Raw genomic sequence first — 14,902 nt, 5'->3', positions numbered from 1 at the left:
TTTTTGGCTTCAGAGTATATGTATGATTTGAAGGAACTCAGCTGTGCAGCTGTGACATGAGATTAGAGTACTGAATTAAATTGGCAAAATTCTGCTGCAGGCAAAACCTGCAGTATCCTCCGGTGCTTGTAACAATGAGTAGTTGATATGAATATCAACATAAGTCAGGTCCAATAAGAGAAGTAAAGAACACAGCTGAAAATAGTAAAAATGATACCATTCCTTATCTATCGCTTTGACTTGCTGCAGTGAAGTTGAAAAAAGTGATAGCCTGTGGTAAGGTTGGTTTTAGTGGATACCTTTATTATTTCCTAGACTTGTAAAAGTGCATGGCAAACATACGGTAATGTGCTAATTATATTGTTTTTAAGAATTAGGTAACTCCCAAGGTGGACAAAGGAAATAGAGCATAAAACCTCCATCATTGCTCTCTTTTAAGGGTAGTTGGCATTTGCTGTTTTAAAGTTTTAAAGTTTTGATAGTACAAGCCACATCTGAGGTGGCACAGATTCTTCTAGTTTACATGTAGTAGAGATGAAAAATTCACTTTCAGGTATGGAACATGCTTAGAAAAAAAAAATGTAGAGACTTGCTGGCAAATATACAGTAGTAGCTAGCTGAAATGATATATAGGAGACCACTTACATGAATGAATTACCCTGGTAAGTTGGTAGGAACTCTATTTTTATTTTTCAGCTAGTCATAGATACTCAATTTCAGTCTGCAATATAGACATACACATTTTAAAAACACAATTTTTTTGATCCAGTACATAGTAATGTGTGCAGTCTAATGATACAGATGGTTAGGAAGTACCAAATTAGTTGAGAAATTATTGTATCAAATTATTTTTAATGTTGTTGTGAGGAAACAGTGAAACACTCTAGTATACAGATGTGAATATTCTTACTTTGGTCAGTATTAGCTTGCCAGTCCATCAGCTTCCTTTCCTGTTTGTCTTCTCTGGTTTTGAGCTCTTAAACAATTTGTGGTACTATTTAACATGCCACAGACTATTTGTGTGCAGCTAAATGAGTAAAATCAACCAAAGGAGAAGAGATAAGGCTATAATTTGCTCATTAAGTCAAAATCTTGATGTTATTTTAAGATTTTTTTGGTCTTATTTTATAGCTTCGCACTTTCTCAGACTTCACCAACTGCAAGTGTTCTGATGGATAAAAAGGGCTTTAAAGAAGCCCTTAGGATAGAGTATGGCTTTAGAGATAAAATGTTAAGCAAAGGCCTAATCTTAGATAAAGATTAAATGCATAATTAGGGAAATACTTTTGACATAGAGCAGTCTCAGTAGGGCTATCGAGATGTCTGTGAAATATTTTCAGTGTGAAGGGAAATGAAAAACAGTCTTCACATTTTAAAAAAATAAAAAAATCTTTGTAGATGAAAGCCTCGGATGACGATGATGATGATGATGAGGATGAAGATGAATTTGTGGAGGTCCCTGAGAAGGAAGGTTATGAGCCCCACATTCCAGACCACCTGCGTAAGGAATATGGTGAGTTTGCCCAGCTGTGACAAGCCTTATCCCTGCATGTTACTGCTGCACTAAAGTAAATAAACAGCCATTCTGAAGTAATAAAGTGATCAGCGGTGTGGGTAATCTCTGACTGCTATGAGGAAGTCATTACATAGATACGGGAGCAGCGATTCGCTCTAGATAAATAAATACTTTCTAGGAGCAAGAGCAACTGCGACGAGAAGCTTATTTCATTCCATCTCGTTCCCCTGTAGTTTAGAGCCAGAAGCAGCACTGTGTGTGCTTACAAGTGTGCTAAGTGGGAGTGAAGGGGTTGCAAAGTAAAGCTGTAAATGAGCCTGAATATTAGAAATACTGGTAACAGTCTGGTGAGATGGGATAAGGTTTTATACTATCACTGGCATTAATAGGACCTGAAGACGCGCAGCCACTCCCTCCCATAGGTTGGCTAACTTACAGCTCAGGAAGAAGGCTTTTTTTTGTTTGGGGGTTGCTATCACAAGATGTTAAATAGAATTCAGCCTTCAAGTGCAGAATTATAGCCACTGAGTGCATACCAGGTGACAAAATATAATCTCGCCTTCTGTTAATGTGTTCTAAATACTTTTTTTTTTTTTTTCCAAATAAAGATATAATGTGTTTTTGTGGAATCAAGAGGGGAGTTACAGAGGAAAGTTCATCTTAAATAATTAAAATTCAGTGCATTACTCCTTATCTTTTGTACATCTAACTTAAGTGTCTGCAGCTTTGCCTCCGTAGCATTGTGTATTTTAAGATTCAAAAGATTTCAGTACATTGTAGGGAAGGAAAGGGTAGCTGCCATCACGTAGAAGCTAAAAACCTTGTACACCTATAAGTTTCTTGCTCCTTTTCTCCATGAGTATTTGTGTAAGACTAGTCCTGTGTTGTGTCTTTTTCAATCCTGTTCATGCTTATTTTTAACTTACCTGCAGTTTCCATTATAAAAGTCAGGTTCCAGCTATCACCTGTATAAGCCAAATGTTTCTTTTTGCTGAAACAAGGGGGTGTGCCTGTGTAAACCTGAGGTGATGGAGCTCAAGTGACCTTTTTACTGTCTTCTGCCATCAAATTTGGCTACAGACAGCAAATGATGATCGGTAATGATAATGATAACATGTAGTGACTGGGGTCAGATCAGGGATGTCTCCAGGTGTGAAGTCCTGCTCGTGCATTGCTCCATCTCCACCACCTAGACTTAACCTGCCAGGACACCCTGGGAAGTGAGGCCTGCTTTGATTATCTGTGTATCTCTGCTCCCCACCTGAGGACTTGCAGCAAGTCCAGCTGGCTGGTTCCAGTTTGTTTGAAGGAAGTAGGTGTGTCTGTTTCTCCATGCCCTTAAAAAAAATGTGGAAATTTGAACTATATAGAGGACTATAGAGGTTAGACTAGTGCCCTGGTAAGCAGGTAGCTGCACGGTGGTTTGGCATGACTCTTGGCATATGTGTTGCTTGAAACAGACGGTAGGCACTCACTTTGTCCAAGCAAGAGTTGGGGAAGATGAAGTGGATCCGGGAATATTGAGATAGCAAAATGGAAGGTGGTTGTGTGTGTTTAAATGAGAACACTGAACAGTGGTGAAGGGCTGTAGGATGTAAATTCAGGAACTGGGCAGCTTTTTATTTTTTTGCTCATGGAAAAAATGTTTTATTATACCAGTATACGCTGGCTATCCCAACTACCTCAATCTTGCAATAAATACCAAGTAAATTTTGTTCCTAACAGTGGGACTTTCAAAAAAGGAAAATAATGAAAGGAGAGGTAGCAGCTTTCCAGACACATGTGAAAAGCTTCTTATATATACATGGCTAATGAAAGAGCCAAAAAACATTGACAGTAAAGGAATGAGCAAATGAGATTAGTTATTAACATAGCTATGGTTCTTCTTTGTTTTGTTTTTTTGATTTTGTTTCTTTATTTCCTTCCACTGGAAATATTTCTTGTGCCAAAACTGGTATTTTCTTAATAAATCCAGGCACTGGAACTTGGTTTTCATATCTTTAACAGCAGCCTGATGAATCCTAACATCCGAAAGTTCTGTTTATACTTATCAGCTTCCACTGGAAGTGAAAGTACTCATCTCTTCCTTCTCTCCCTCTCTCCCTTTCCTCCCTTGTCTTCCTCATGGACACACACTTTTAAAAAAGAAAGCATCCTACCACCCTTTCTATAACACTAACACAATACTTCGCTGCTGTTTTAATTCCTCTTCATGGAAAAGGATGAAAGAACAAGCCTACTATCTACTCAAAGATATTTTAAAAATGTATATAAAATGGATTAAGAAATTCCCAATTTGTATTTAAACTATTGCTGATAGGAAAGTATATTGTAGTGAAGAAGTGAATCAATCAGAAAACAAAACCTCTCTCTCATTTTGTATACATGTAGTTATGTAGGATGTAATGGTCATACCTGGCTGTTCTTATCTGATGTGTTTGTTAAAAATAGCATTTTGAAAGAAAAGAACCATTCTTGATGTTCCTGAAGGCAGTTCAGCTTTTCTTGCTTCCATTTAAAGTTATTATGTAAGCTCCCAGATCAGGAAAGAGTGTGAAAAGAATTCAAAACAACTGAAAAGCATTTGGACAGTCTTTTAAGCATGTGCTTTCTTCTGTCTTTGCTTGCTCAGTTACTAGTTCAAAATCTATTTCAGAAGCCAATATATAACTATTGCATAAATTGACTGACTTCTGTGTAATTATTTTAGGTCTGCATGAGGAAAAGAGAGAATAGTATTTGCTCCACTGGGTTCTGTTCTGCATGTGTTTTTAATAAGCAAAACCAAAATAAGCATCCCCTTGGCACGTTTAGAAAAGTGAATTATCATATTAAAATATACAAGAATATATTGGTTTCATAGTGGCATGATGCAATCAGGAGTTGGCTGTGTTAGGCAGCCACCTCTCTAATTATATATCGTTCTTTGTTCCATATGCAAGTGCAGTTATCGTAGCAGTGACTTTAGCTTTATCTTAATATAATCCAGATGGGGTTTTGCTACATTTTAGTTCACATTTAGTTCATGAGGGCTGCAAACTAAGAAAATGAAAGGCTGTGCAAGTGGAATGTTCTAACTGGAACATTAAACCTTCCATGTAAAGTAAAATCTTGGTGTTATGTAGAAGATGTGAACAGTTTAAAGCTTTTTTCCTTATGTTTTTACTTTTCTTGAACAAGCCAGCAAAAGTGAACAGCTCCTCGAATTAACTTTTTATACTAAACAAGAAAGCAAAGTGGTCAAACACAACTCTGGAAATGGATTGAAATGTGACTTTTAAATTACTGATTTAAAAGTCACTTTATTCCCTTTCATTTCTCTTATGAAAATGGAAGTATCCAACCAGCAAGGTAAATTGCAAGATGAGATGCTATTTCTGATGATGCATATGTGTATTTGTGATTCTCCTGAGATCTGAAAAGTTTATGAAAAATTAAAAGATACTTAGAGATGGGAAGTTTTACATACATAAGTATATAGAAGTACAGTTATATTATCTGTTTATATATGTAGTTGATGATGATCTCAAAATTGATGATGGTATTTAATATGTAAGATGAACTGAGCATGGGTACAGTTTGGGTGGAGAGAGAATTAAACAAGTCAATTTGAATCTCTGTGTTTAAGATGAAATGTAAATTTGTTAAAAGAATTTAGGTGATTAGGCAACTGAAGTGTGAAGATATAACCCATTAGGGGTGTCATGCCAAATTAGCATTACCAGACTTTTAATGACCTCCCATTTGTATAATCCTTATTTACACTTGCACCTGATGTCTGCAACAGACAAGAGACCAGCCATCCTGTGATACCACAGGGCCATTTTAAATGCATTGTGTTGCTAAAGAGGAGTATTGGGCTGAAAAAGAAACAATGCTGTGAAAATAATTTCTTTAGGGTTACTCTGATTCTCAGTACTCTGCACTGATATTGCTTATACCCACTGCCCTTGTATGGCTAATATTGCTAACCCCTTAAAAACTAAGGCATTATTCATTTAAAATAAAGCTTTAGGGAGAGAGAAAATCTGGTTTCCACTTGAGATTTCCCACATTCCAGCCTTTGCTGGTCAGCTGTGGGTTGCATTGGCTTAAAGCCTTAAGGTGGATGGAACTGTGCAGCATCTGCCATTGTGCTCGTGCCATAGACAGAATCTGGTTCTGACACCGGGATAAGAGATTCCTTCCTGCCCTTGGTGGTCTTGGCATAGTTTGCAGCTGAGCTCCGAACTGCTTGGGGAAGTGATCCATTTTGAGAGATGTGCTTTTCCGTGTAAAAATGGAACAATTCTCAGATCTAGTTCAAAGCAGCCACCTCCAGCAACTGTTGTCTACTAATGGCTTTTCTCAGTTCATAATTCTCGCCCGTGTCTCAATGCATGCATTCATGAACTTCCTTATGCAATACTACCTGGAAGTACAGGGAAGTGCTGTTGCCATTTTGCAAGCAGTGACATGAGGAAGCCATCTGACTTGGGAATATTAGCATGGAAGTGGTCTACCAGTTATCAAGTTTCATTCTTATCCAAAATTATATGAGAAATGACCGTACAGTCCAGAACACAAACCATTATTTCAAATCTTGTTAATCAGATTATTTCTCTTGTATTTGAGCCTTAAGCCAAAATGGTTTTAGGTCCCTGATAGTTACTTCAGTAGTTCACATTGCATCTTAAAGCCTGCTTGGGATTTCTTTCATATCAAGATCAAAACTGCAGTTCTAAAATCCCAAGGGTTGGTTCTATCCATTTCAGAAATTCTTCACTCTTCCCATCACAGAGTGATGTGCCTTTGTGGGTTAGATGTCCCCACAGTGCCTTTCCTGATCTGATAGTGGCTGGGTCATGCCTTTTCTGTGTGTTAAGTAGATCTTTTTTCTTAGTATGAAATGTCATAGCAACATGGCAAAGAAAGCTTATACCCCAATTGAACAAATAAGGTGTACAAAACCAGACTATTTCCTTCATAGAGAAGTCACCACCTGTTTTTTACATAGAATTAGGAGTACTTCAGATTATGCAAGCTACTGTAGTGCAGCTCTCACTGAGCATTTTAGAAACGTGAATAAACTTGCTATTATGACCATTCATTAAAGTGTGTGTGTGGGGGGGGGTTATAGCTTTTGCATTTTCTCTGAAACTTAAAAAACCTGTATTAGAAATAACAATAAAATACTGCATAGAGTAATGTATGATTGAATTTTCAGATTTGAAGCAGTAAATCACGCATTTCAGGACATTTATTCAGAAAACTGCAGTTGTTTGTATCGACTAGGTATACTTTAATCTGTACCTAAACAGAAGACTTCCATGCGTACTGTTTTTAAAAGTTTTATTCCCTTAACTGGCATCCATCAAGACATGCAGGGGACATGATGCTTAAAAGCAAAACTGCCTCAGAAATGTGGACTGCAATAGAATCATTATTACGGATTAAAAAAATAGGAAAATTAATTACTATTTTATTAGAAACTGATTCTTTTGTTCCCTATGGAAAAAGATTTTCTAAATGCTTTTAAATGTTTTGGGGTTGGTTTGTGTGGTCAAGTACTAATATTTCATATGTGTCACACCAAGAACAACGACCCTGAATTTGAAGCCTTGCATGTTATCTAATCACATGTATTGCTATGTGGCTTCACTAGGCTGACTCTTTCCTAGCTCTGTTTAACTCCTTCATTTTTTTTTTTGTGTAGGAAGTAAGAAAACAGTGGTTTTAGTTACTGTGTACAGTAGTAATGTGGGTTTTCTATTCTACATCTAAAGGAAGTTTCTCCCATAAAAAGACTGTTTTTCTGTTGTATGTAACAGATTTAAAGCTAAACATGTCAAAAAGAGCATGTATGCAAGTGCTGATATGGTGAAATGGAAACGACTTATTTTGACCTGTGAAGAGATGATGGCTTTCATACTGGTCTTTTCTTCCATAGAAGCATCTAACAGATTTAGTTGATACAGAAAAACTATCTGCTGATTTTACAGTTAGGTTTTCGTCTGTTCCATGTGTTTTTTTAATAATACACCTGAAAATCTTCTGGAAATCACAGGGAGAAAAGCACAAATCTTAAGTATTGAGTTTACATCTCTAACTTCAACTTCTAAACATCTTTGTAATATTCAGAGTTGTTTTCAGTGCTTATTGGTGTTTTAGAAAAAGCTTTGTTTAGTATTCTGCTGTTAGGGTTGATTAGGTGGTAGACATATTTGAAAACTTACTAAAAGTCATTTTATAATAGCTTTTAAAATGGTAGGGTGTTGGTCAAGTCTAGGCTTCCACAGCGGAGACATTGATTATCATGTAATGATAATGATCATGAAGCAGACTTGTCTTGAGGATGACTCGATGCTAATAAGAGTGCCACGGGTATGGGATCAGTACTGCAGCTTCTCATGCTAACAGGTAGCTGTATCTTATACAAAATGTAAGGTAGGTTTATTTGGGGCGAGACGCACGTGTGAAGAGCATCTGGCCAATTGCTTTCATCAGCTACAGGCCATAAAAATGTGCAGCACTGTGATTAACCAGATGATGGTGCCCTACCTTAATTGTAATGAAAACAAATGTTTTTGACATTGTTATTTGGGAATGATGTTGCTGAGGTTCTGCTGACTGTGTTGAATCACTAAATAGACACGCATGTGCCGGCTAAATGGAAATTAAAAATGACACTTAAGCTTTTTCCTTCCTTATTACAAGGATTTCTCAGTTTGTCTGGGTTCTGCTTTAAAAGCCTAATAGCTTTTTAGTCTGGTTTGATTTGTCTGTTCTCCATACCTCAGAACTTCCTGAGAGAATTACTCCTGCATGTGAAGAACGTGAAGAACAGTTTTATATGGGGAGACAGCTCAGAAGAGACCACAGCAAAAACAAACCTGCAGACCTCAGAGTGTATGAAGCACAGTTCTCAGGAGCTGAATTTGAGACTTAAAATTGCACTATCAAGGCTAAATAAGGACTTGTGGGTATTACTTGACTTCTTTAAAGGGGAAAAAGCAAATCAGGTTTTGCAGGGGGAAGGACAGGCAGAATTACCTACTTACCTTTCGCTGCCCTGTGAAATCTGAGTTTCTTTTTCCCAAATTTGGAAAATGCTGTTAACACAACGTTGTGTTTCTCTCCCTAGACAAGAGTCTAGTATTTAGAATAAGATTTCTATTAATGTTACTATAAATCCTTTAAAAAAAAAGAATCAGATGTAGTTGTTACATGATTGAAATAACATGCTTTGATTTACCATAAATATATAGATAACAGATATTCAGCATTGAAGATAGAACCCCAGTCTTGAACTGCTGTAATCAAATGTGTTGTGTAGTCTCAATTTTTCTTAGCATATATAACATTAGAAGTATTTAATAATAAGTTTACAAGTGAGATCTCATTATATTAGTATGCTTTGAATATATCAGTATATGGGCAAATGCCTGATTTATATAGCTACACTTAAGACAATAACTGAGTAAAACTTATTATAGTGCAGTGTTTGGAATGAAGGTAACTTTGCACATTTACAAAAAAAAACCAAAACCCATGATTAGCTCTTCCAATAAAATACTTTTATATCCGCATAGAAGTATTAATTGTAGATATTCCTTCTGATGCATACTAATCAGCTGATCGTGCAAACCTTCCTCACTCTCAGGCAGGGTCCTTCTATGCAAACAAGGTTCCCAGAAAATCTGAGAGGACATATCTTTGATTCCTACTAAAGTTCTTAGAAATTGATAGTCACTGCACAGGATGGTGATAATACTTCAGAGTGGTTTGTGATAGTGGTATACCTCATTGGAACTATGCAAGGCCCAGGGACCACAAAATGGTAAGCAAGAACTTTAAAAGATTGGGGTGTAACGTGTAGAAATGTCTTAATCTATGCTCTGCTTCTTTGATTGATTTTGATTCTTAACTATGACTGTAAAACAATGATAAGTAGGGTTAGATAATGAGAGTCAACATTATAACAAATTAACATATTCTGTAATTCCAGTAAGCCAGAGTATTTATGTAATGTTAATGAACTCTTCTAGTTAACTAACATTGTTATTACATTTTTTCTTTGATTTGAATTTCCAAAGTAGAAATCTGAAATTTTAAATAAATGTAAATGAGCATAGTTGCATTCAGAGTCACTGGGGGCATCTGTTTTTTGTTTTTTTTTTTTTAAAACCTCTGATTGTAAAAGAGCCCTTGACAACTTTTAGACTAGTGTAATTTATAAGGAAATATTAATATTTGCAGTTGTTCATTTAATAAGTTGCTTTGAGTGCACATGCAGCTTGTGTGCTGTGAGAATATTTGCTAAGGCCACCTCTGGCATTTCAGCATCTTCCCCTAGCAGCTGCAGACAGCAATTTGTTTAGTAGTGTTCAAGGGTAAGATAAGAAACTGTGCCTATCCAAAATTAAAGAGGAAGTTTTCTACCACAATAAATGGTAAGAGTTTTAATCAGTGTTATCCCTGTATGAATACTTCTAAGGTTTTGTTCATAACAGGTATTTTTGTTATTTTTTTCCTCATTTTAGAGTTCTGTGTAGATGAAGTGATACTAACAAGAGCAGAGCCGCCTCCTTTTTTTTTTTTTTTTTTTAAAGCAGAGATGAATTTTGATCCCAACAAAAACACAAACAAACAAAAAACAACAAACAAACAAACAACTGAATATTCATTTAATTTCTGATGGCTTCATAAAGATCAGATATCCGTCAGGGATGACACATTCAAATCTCCATCCCTTATGAGTCACAGAACCTGCAGAGATAATGAAGGCTTCCTACCATATGATCACCTATGTTAATTTTGTTCACACACACATTTGTGCATGGAGGGGTATAGCAGAACTGATCCTGAAACACTGAAGCTCTGTGGCAGAAACGCCCCAGACATTGAACCCTCTGGTCTGCAAGTCCATGTGAAGTAAGATTTGCAAATTTCTGTTCGCTTAGCAGTAAAGCTTATTGTGCTTCCTGAGTAAAATACATACAGTTTTTTTCATTATGAGCACACTGGAGGTAAGTGTGGAAATATTGTACCTGAACTGATGGATTTTCCTGACAGTCTTGGAGACTGTCTGTACTAATATAAGTCTCATACATTCAGCTTGATTTAAGATTCAACAAATAGGAAACAGAAATTATTATATATTTTTTTTCAGGAAAGTTAAAGTCCATAACACTTGTTTATATTCTATCTCTGTTTTTTCAATTAAACTTAAGTGAATCCAAAGTAGCTAGGTTTCTTCTAAATCCACACAGCTGAGGAAACCTGTGCTTGCTCTTTCTCTGAATTTTCACTGAGGGGCTTTTATCTCCCCCTAATCCCACCGTTTCTGTCAGGACATAATCTCTTTCTCAAATTTACATTTTAATTACAAGGCCAGCTGAACTAGCTAAAATCAATAATGTCAGCATTCAGCAGCCTAACTTCAGCTGAAACCCCAGCCTCTCTCTTTCCTTCTATCGATTTATCTTGTGAACACGGTCTGCTTTATTGCTTCAGGCAAATAGGTGCCATTTGGTCAATTTAAACAAAAAAGGGGATTTGAACATTTTTATGATTCTTTCTAAAGACTTGTATTGGAACAATTTGAACCCAGGTACTGTACTTGTGTTAAATAAAATGCACAGAACAGCAGAATTCTTAAGAGGAATTTTACTTTTAAACCTACACTTAATCCCATCTATGTCTTAAAAACAAAACAAACACCCTGATATCAGATACCATTCAACCAGGGCTGTCTGCATGATGACTCTTGTTTTTATCTTGTTAGCAAAAACTAATTTTATAAACAAATATTTTTTTAAAAAAATCCCCAGTGAAGGTGGTGTTACTGATGTCATAGTGTATTTACCTTTAGCCATTTTTCTGTTAATGGTTTAAAATAAGAAATCAATGGGGAAATATTTTGTTCTTGTAACTCTTAAGAATTCCTATATTGATCTTTTGGATGTGATTTTTATCTAACTAAATGTCACATTGTCCATTTATCTCTCTTGCCTTTTCTGTGTGTTGCTGACTGCTTGTCTCTGCTATTCACATCCTCTCCTCTCCCCCTCAAACAGAATCAGTGTGGTGAATGAGCAGTCATGCTTTCCGTAAACATCATAGGAAAAAATTGGAATAAAACTAAGGTTTCCTGAGGACTTTTAATACATATGCACATATTCTCTCTAAAGAGAAGAAAAGGGGTGAGGCACCTACCTGCTACCTTCTGACTTCAAGATGGTTTGTAAATAGTAGGCATACAAGTGGTCTCAAAACTATTGCTTTAAATAGTGCATTTCAGAAAGATATTATTGTCCTTAAAAAAAGATTAAAAAGGCAATTTTAGATGCTAAATACAGTTTAAACAATTCTGTGTAACAGATACTGTCTATCATATTTTTCTCAGCTAACCTTGTTTATGCCAAAGGGCCTATTTGCTTGTAGTTGTTTCTATCATAAAAGGAAGCTTACTCTTCCAAATCCTGATGATTCTTAAGTGTGGTTGTAATAGAGTCTTTTTGATTAATTCTGTTTCACTTTGATGCAAAGCACCTGTGAAGGGCTTTTTCCATTTATAGTCCATGACAGGAGCTGCGATGGAGTTGTATCCTGGCCCCTTTCTGGATACATAAATTCAATATTGCGCCCTTAATATTTCACTGAAGTGCTGTTTAAGAAACATTTTTGTGGATGCACCATTATCCCTCTTGAATGACAAGTCCACAGCCTAATAATAAATGTCATGAGATATTTCTTCTGCTACTTAGCCTAGATATTTCTCTGCTTAGTTCCATCTTACTATGCTTAATTACTATTTCCCTTATTGGTGGTCCTGCTAATTTTGAGACCCTTTTTCAATGCACAGGTTAGTCCTTTAAATTATTTTTTTAGCAATGTTCTTTAAAGCCTTGTTGACTTTGGGAAAGAAAGTTAAATAACAAGGTGAATGTGGTATGTTCATTGCTTTCATTAGAGTATGTGATGTGGGAGTGACTGAGTAAGGGAGTAGTCGTGTCAGGCACACTCAGCAGCAGCACTGGCCAACAGCAGGATGTCCTGTGTCTGTCTACAACTGCTTCTAATCTCCAATCTGAAGACATAAAAATTAAAAAGGGGTGATCCTTCTTTGCAAACTTAGCAGTCCCTGCTAACTTCAGTTCCCAGGAAGCATGGGACAGCTCAAGCGGCACTGTCCCTGCCTCAGAAATGTGGGATTTGGTTTTGGGGTGTTTTACAGAGAGCAGAACAGGGAGTCAGGAGAGAGCTGGGTTTGACACTGGCTTCAGACTGTGGTGAATGTCTTTTTTTTTTTTTCCCCTCTCTGCAATGGTTGATGCCTGCAAACACTCAGCCAGTTGGGTACTTGCTGAAGTCTTTCCAGGACAGCCGTGGGACTGGCACTACTGAAATATCCATTCTCAGATATGTGTTCACTCCTGTGGGGTGTTTACATGATACTTAAGTAGCTTTTTCTTAGGAAAGGTGGAATGCATCAACCTGACAGAGCTGGGTCTGGTCCCTGTGGACATGGGAAAATACCATCACACACAAGCTGACTCATGGATATACTTGCCTCCGCTCAACCATCTTATTAAAATGGTCCACATTTCTCTTTGTCATATACTGGATAAGTGGAAGGAATGTATTGAGTTGTTATGGGAGAGCGAGGAGAACACAGAGAAGTTTCTATGAATGCTTACTAACTAGTGATGGCTAGCGTTCTCTCATCCTTTTTCTTTCTGCAGATCATATTTTCTTCTCTCTCTTGTTCTGAAAGGAGTGGGTAAGCCGTCCACCAGAGTTGTTGCTACTGGCCTCTGCCCTGAATCACCTTACCCCTAAAACATTTTCCTTCATTGTTACCAGTATAAGCCACATTACAGAGACACGTCTAGAAGAGTCCTCATCTTTGAGAGTGTTCTGGAGTGCTCTCTCCTCTCTGGAATCTGTTGTATTAAGAAGATCTAAGAATGAGTGAAGTGACTACTTGCTGTATGTAGGAAAATTTAAAGGACACTCATGCATGCAAGCCAGATCCAACTGGATGTCTGCTTTTGTTTCCTCTCTCCTTCAGAGGGGCTCTAGCTTTCTGGATTTTAAATTTGGATTGTTGGCTCCCTCTGGAGAGGGGATGTCCAGGAACTAGGTTAAAGAGGGGGTTGTGAGAGCATTTTTCTCCGTGTCCTGAGCTTGGAAAATGAGGAGGAGATGTCATTCCCTGTGCAAAGGCTTAGCTCCTGATCTAGGTACTTGGAAAGTTTAGACCCATATGTACCTGATCTAGGTACTTGGAAAGTTTAGACCCATATGACCCATATGTAGTTTAAACCATATGTATCTGGATGGATCTAGAAAGTTGCCAGCTCAGCAACTTGTCCTGTGCCTGGAGTCAGGCAATGCCTTCTGTGTTGTTACACCCCATAGGTTACAGGGAACATGTGGTACAAATGAATCAAGGTCAGGATGAATTATTGCAAGACCCTATAAGGTAGAAAGAAGGGGTCAAGGCAAGTTGCTGTGATTTTGTTTGTGAAAAATAGGTTTTTCCTCTGAAATAAAAATATTTTGTGCACCAGAGCTACCTGCTGCTACAGGTCCTCCAATTTCTCACTCAGAAGGCAGGTCCATAGCACATTAGCTTTTCCTTTTTCAGTTGATATCTTGTGACACATTTAATAATTAGCAAAGCAAGAATACTTCTGGATACAGCTTCAGGTCTGGCTAGAAGCGGGCAAGACTAAAAGTCCCAATTAAATAATGGCTGAAACATGTCAAGTTGCTTTTCATGAGGCAGCTGAGATAATTTGCTTAAAATTTTAGTCTTGTGAAACCATGACTTTTTTGTGTTGATTTAGGTATTTTGGGGGGTGGGGCCTTCCATTTCAGTCACTTCTTTCATAAGAAGATTTTCTGATGGGGAAAATGTAGTCTGTTACGCTAGTGTGAGGGATCATGTCTTTCCATTTTTAGCTGTTGTTGGCTGAAAAGTTCTTGGTGGTACTTCCAGCTAGTAGAGCTGCTTCTCTAACTCAGCAGGTAGCGGCATGTGCTGTCTAACTGCTCAGCCTGTCTAACTGCATCGTTACAGTCCATGCTGTATGTCTAATCTAGCTGCATAAAGTAAGTTGCCCCACCACTGAGCTGCTGGTGCTGAACACCAGTGCCTGGCACTGCCTTGCAGTGGGCTTGTGCCTCAGGTGTAGCTCAGGCATTTACTGTCTCCTGAGCATACTCTGTGGGTATACTCGTTGCTTCTTCCAGCACTTAGATATTTTATCTTGGCAAATTGCATGTTTTAGTATCCGTGAAAGAAGAACATTCGCTAGATAATTCTGTTTGCAGATATATTTAGGACGTGAAATGCAACTATTCTCAGTGGTGCTGCCCCTTAACAAACCGGGGGGG

At 37.4% G+C, this 14,902-nt stretch overlaps 1 protein-coding gene across 1 annotated transcript in view; it reads left to right on the top strand.

Moving 5' to 3' along the window:
• The window catches only part of UVSSA (UV stimulated scaffold protein A), a 58,592-nt gene that overhangs the window by 22,997 nt on the left and 20,693 nt on the right, over positions 1–14,902 (top strand). The window contains exon 7 of the mRNA XM_032987365.2: positions 1,399–1,513. Within this exon, the coding sequence (XP_032843256.2) occupies positions 1,399–1,513 (115 nt within the window). The remainder of the gene's footprint in view (positions 1–1,398; positions 1,514–14,902) is intronic.

This window comes from Tyto alba, unplaced genomic scaffold (assembly GCF_018691265.1).
Source record: "Tyto alba isolate M040663 unplaced genomic scaffold, T.alba_DEE_v4.0 Super-Scaffold_6, whole genome shotgun sequence".
Classification (NCBI taxonomy): Eukaryota; Metazoa; Chordata; class Aves; order Strigiformes; family Tytonidae; genus Tyto; species Tyto alba.
Note: the sequence above shows the minus strand (reverse complement) of the source record. Positions and strands in the feature narration are given on the sequence as shown.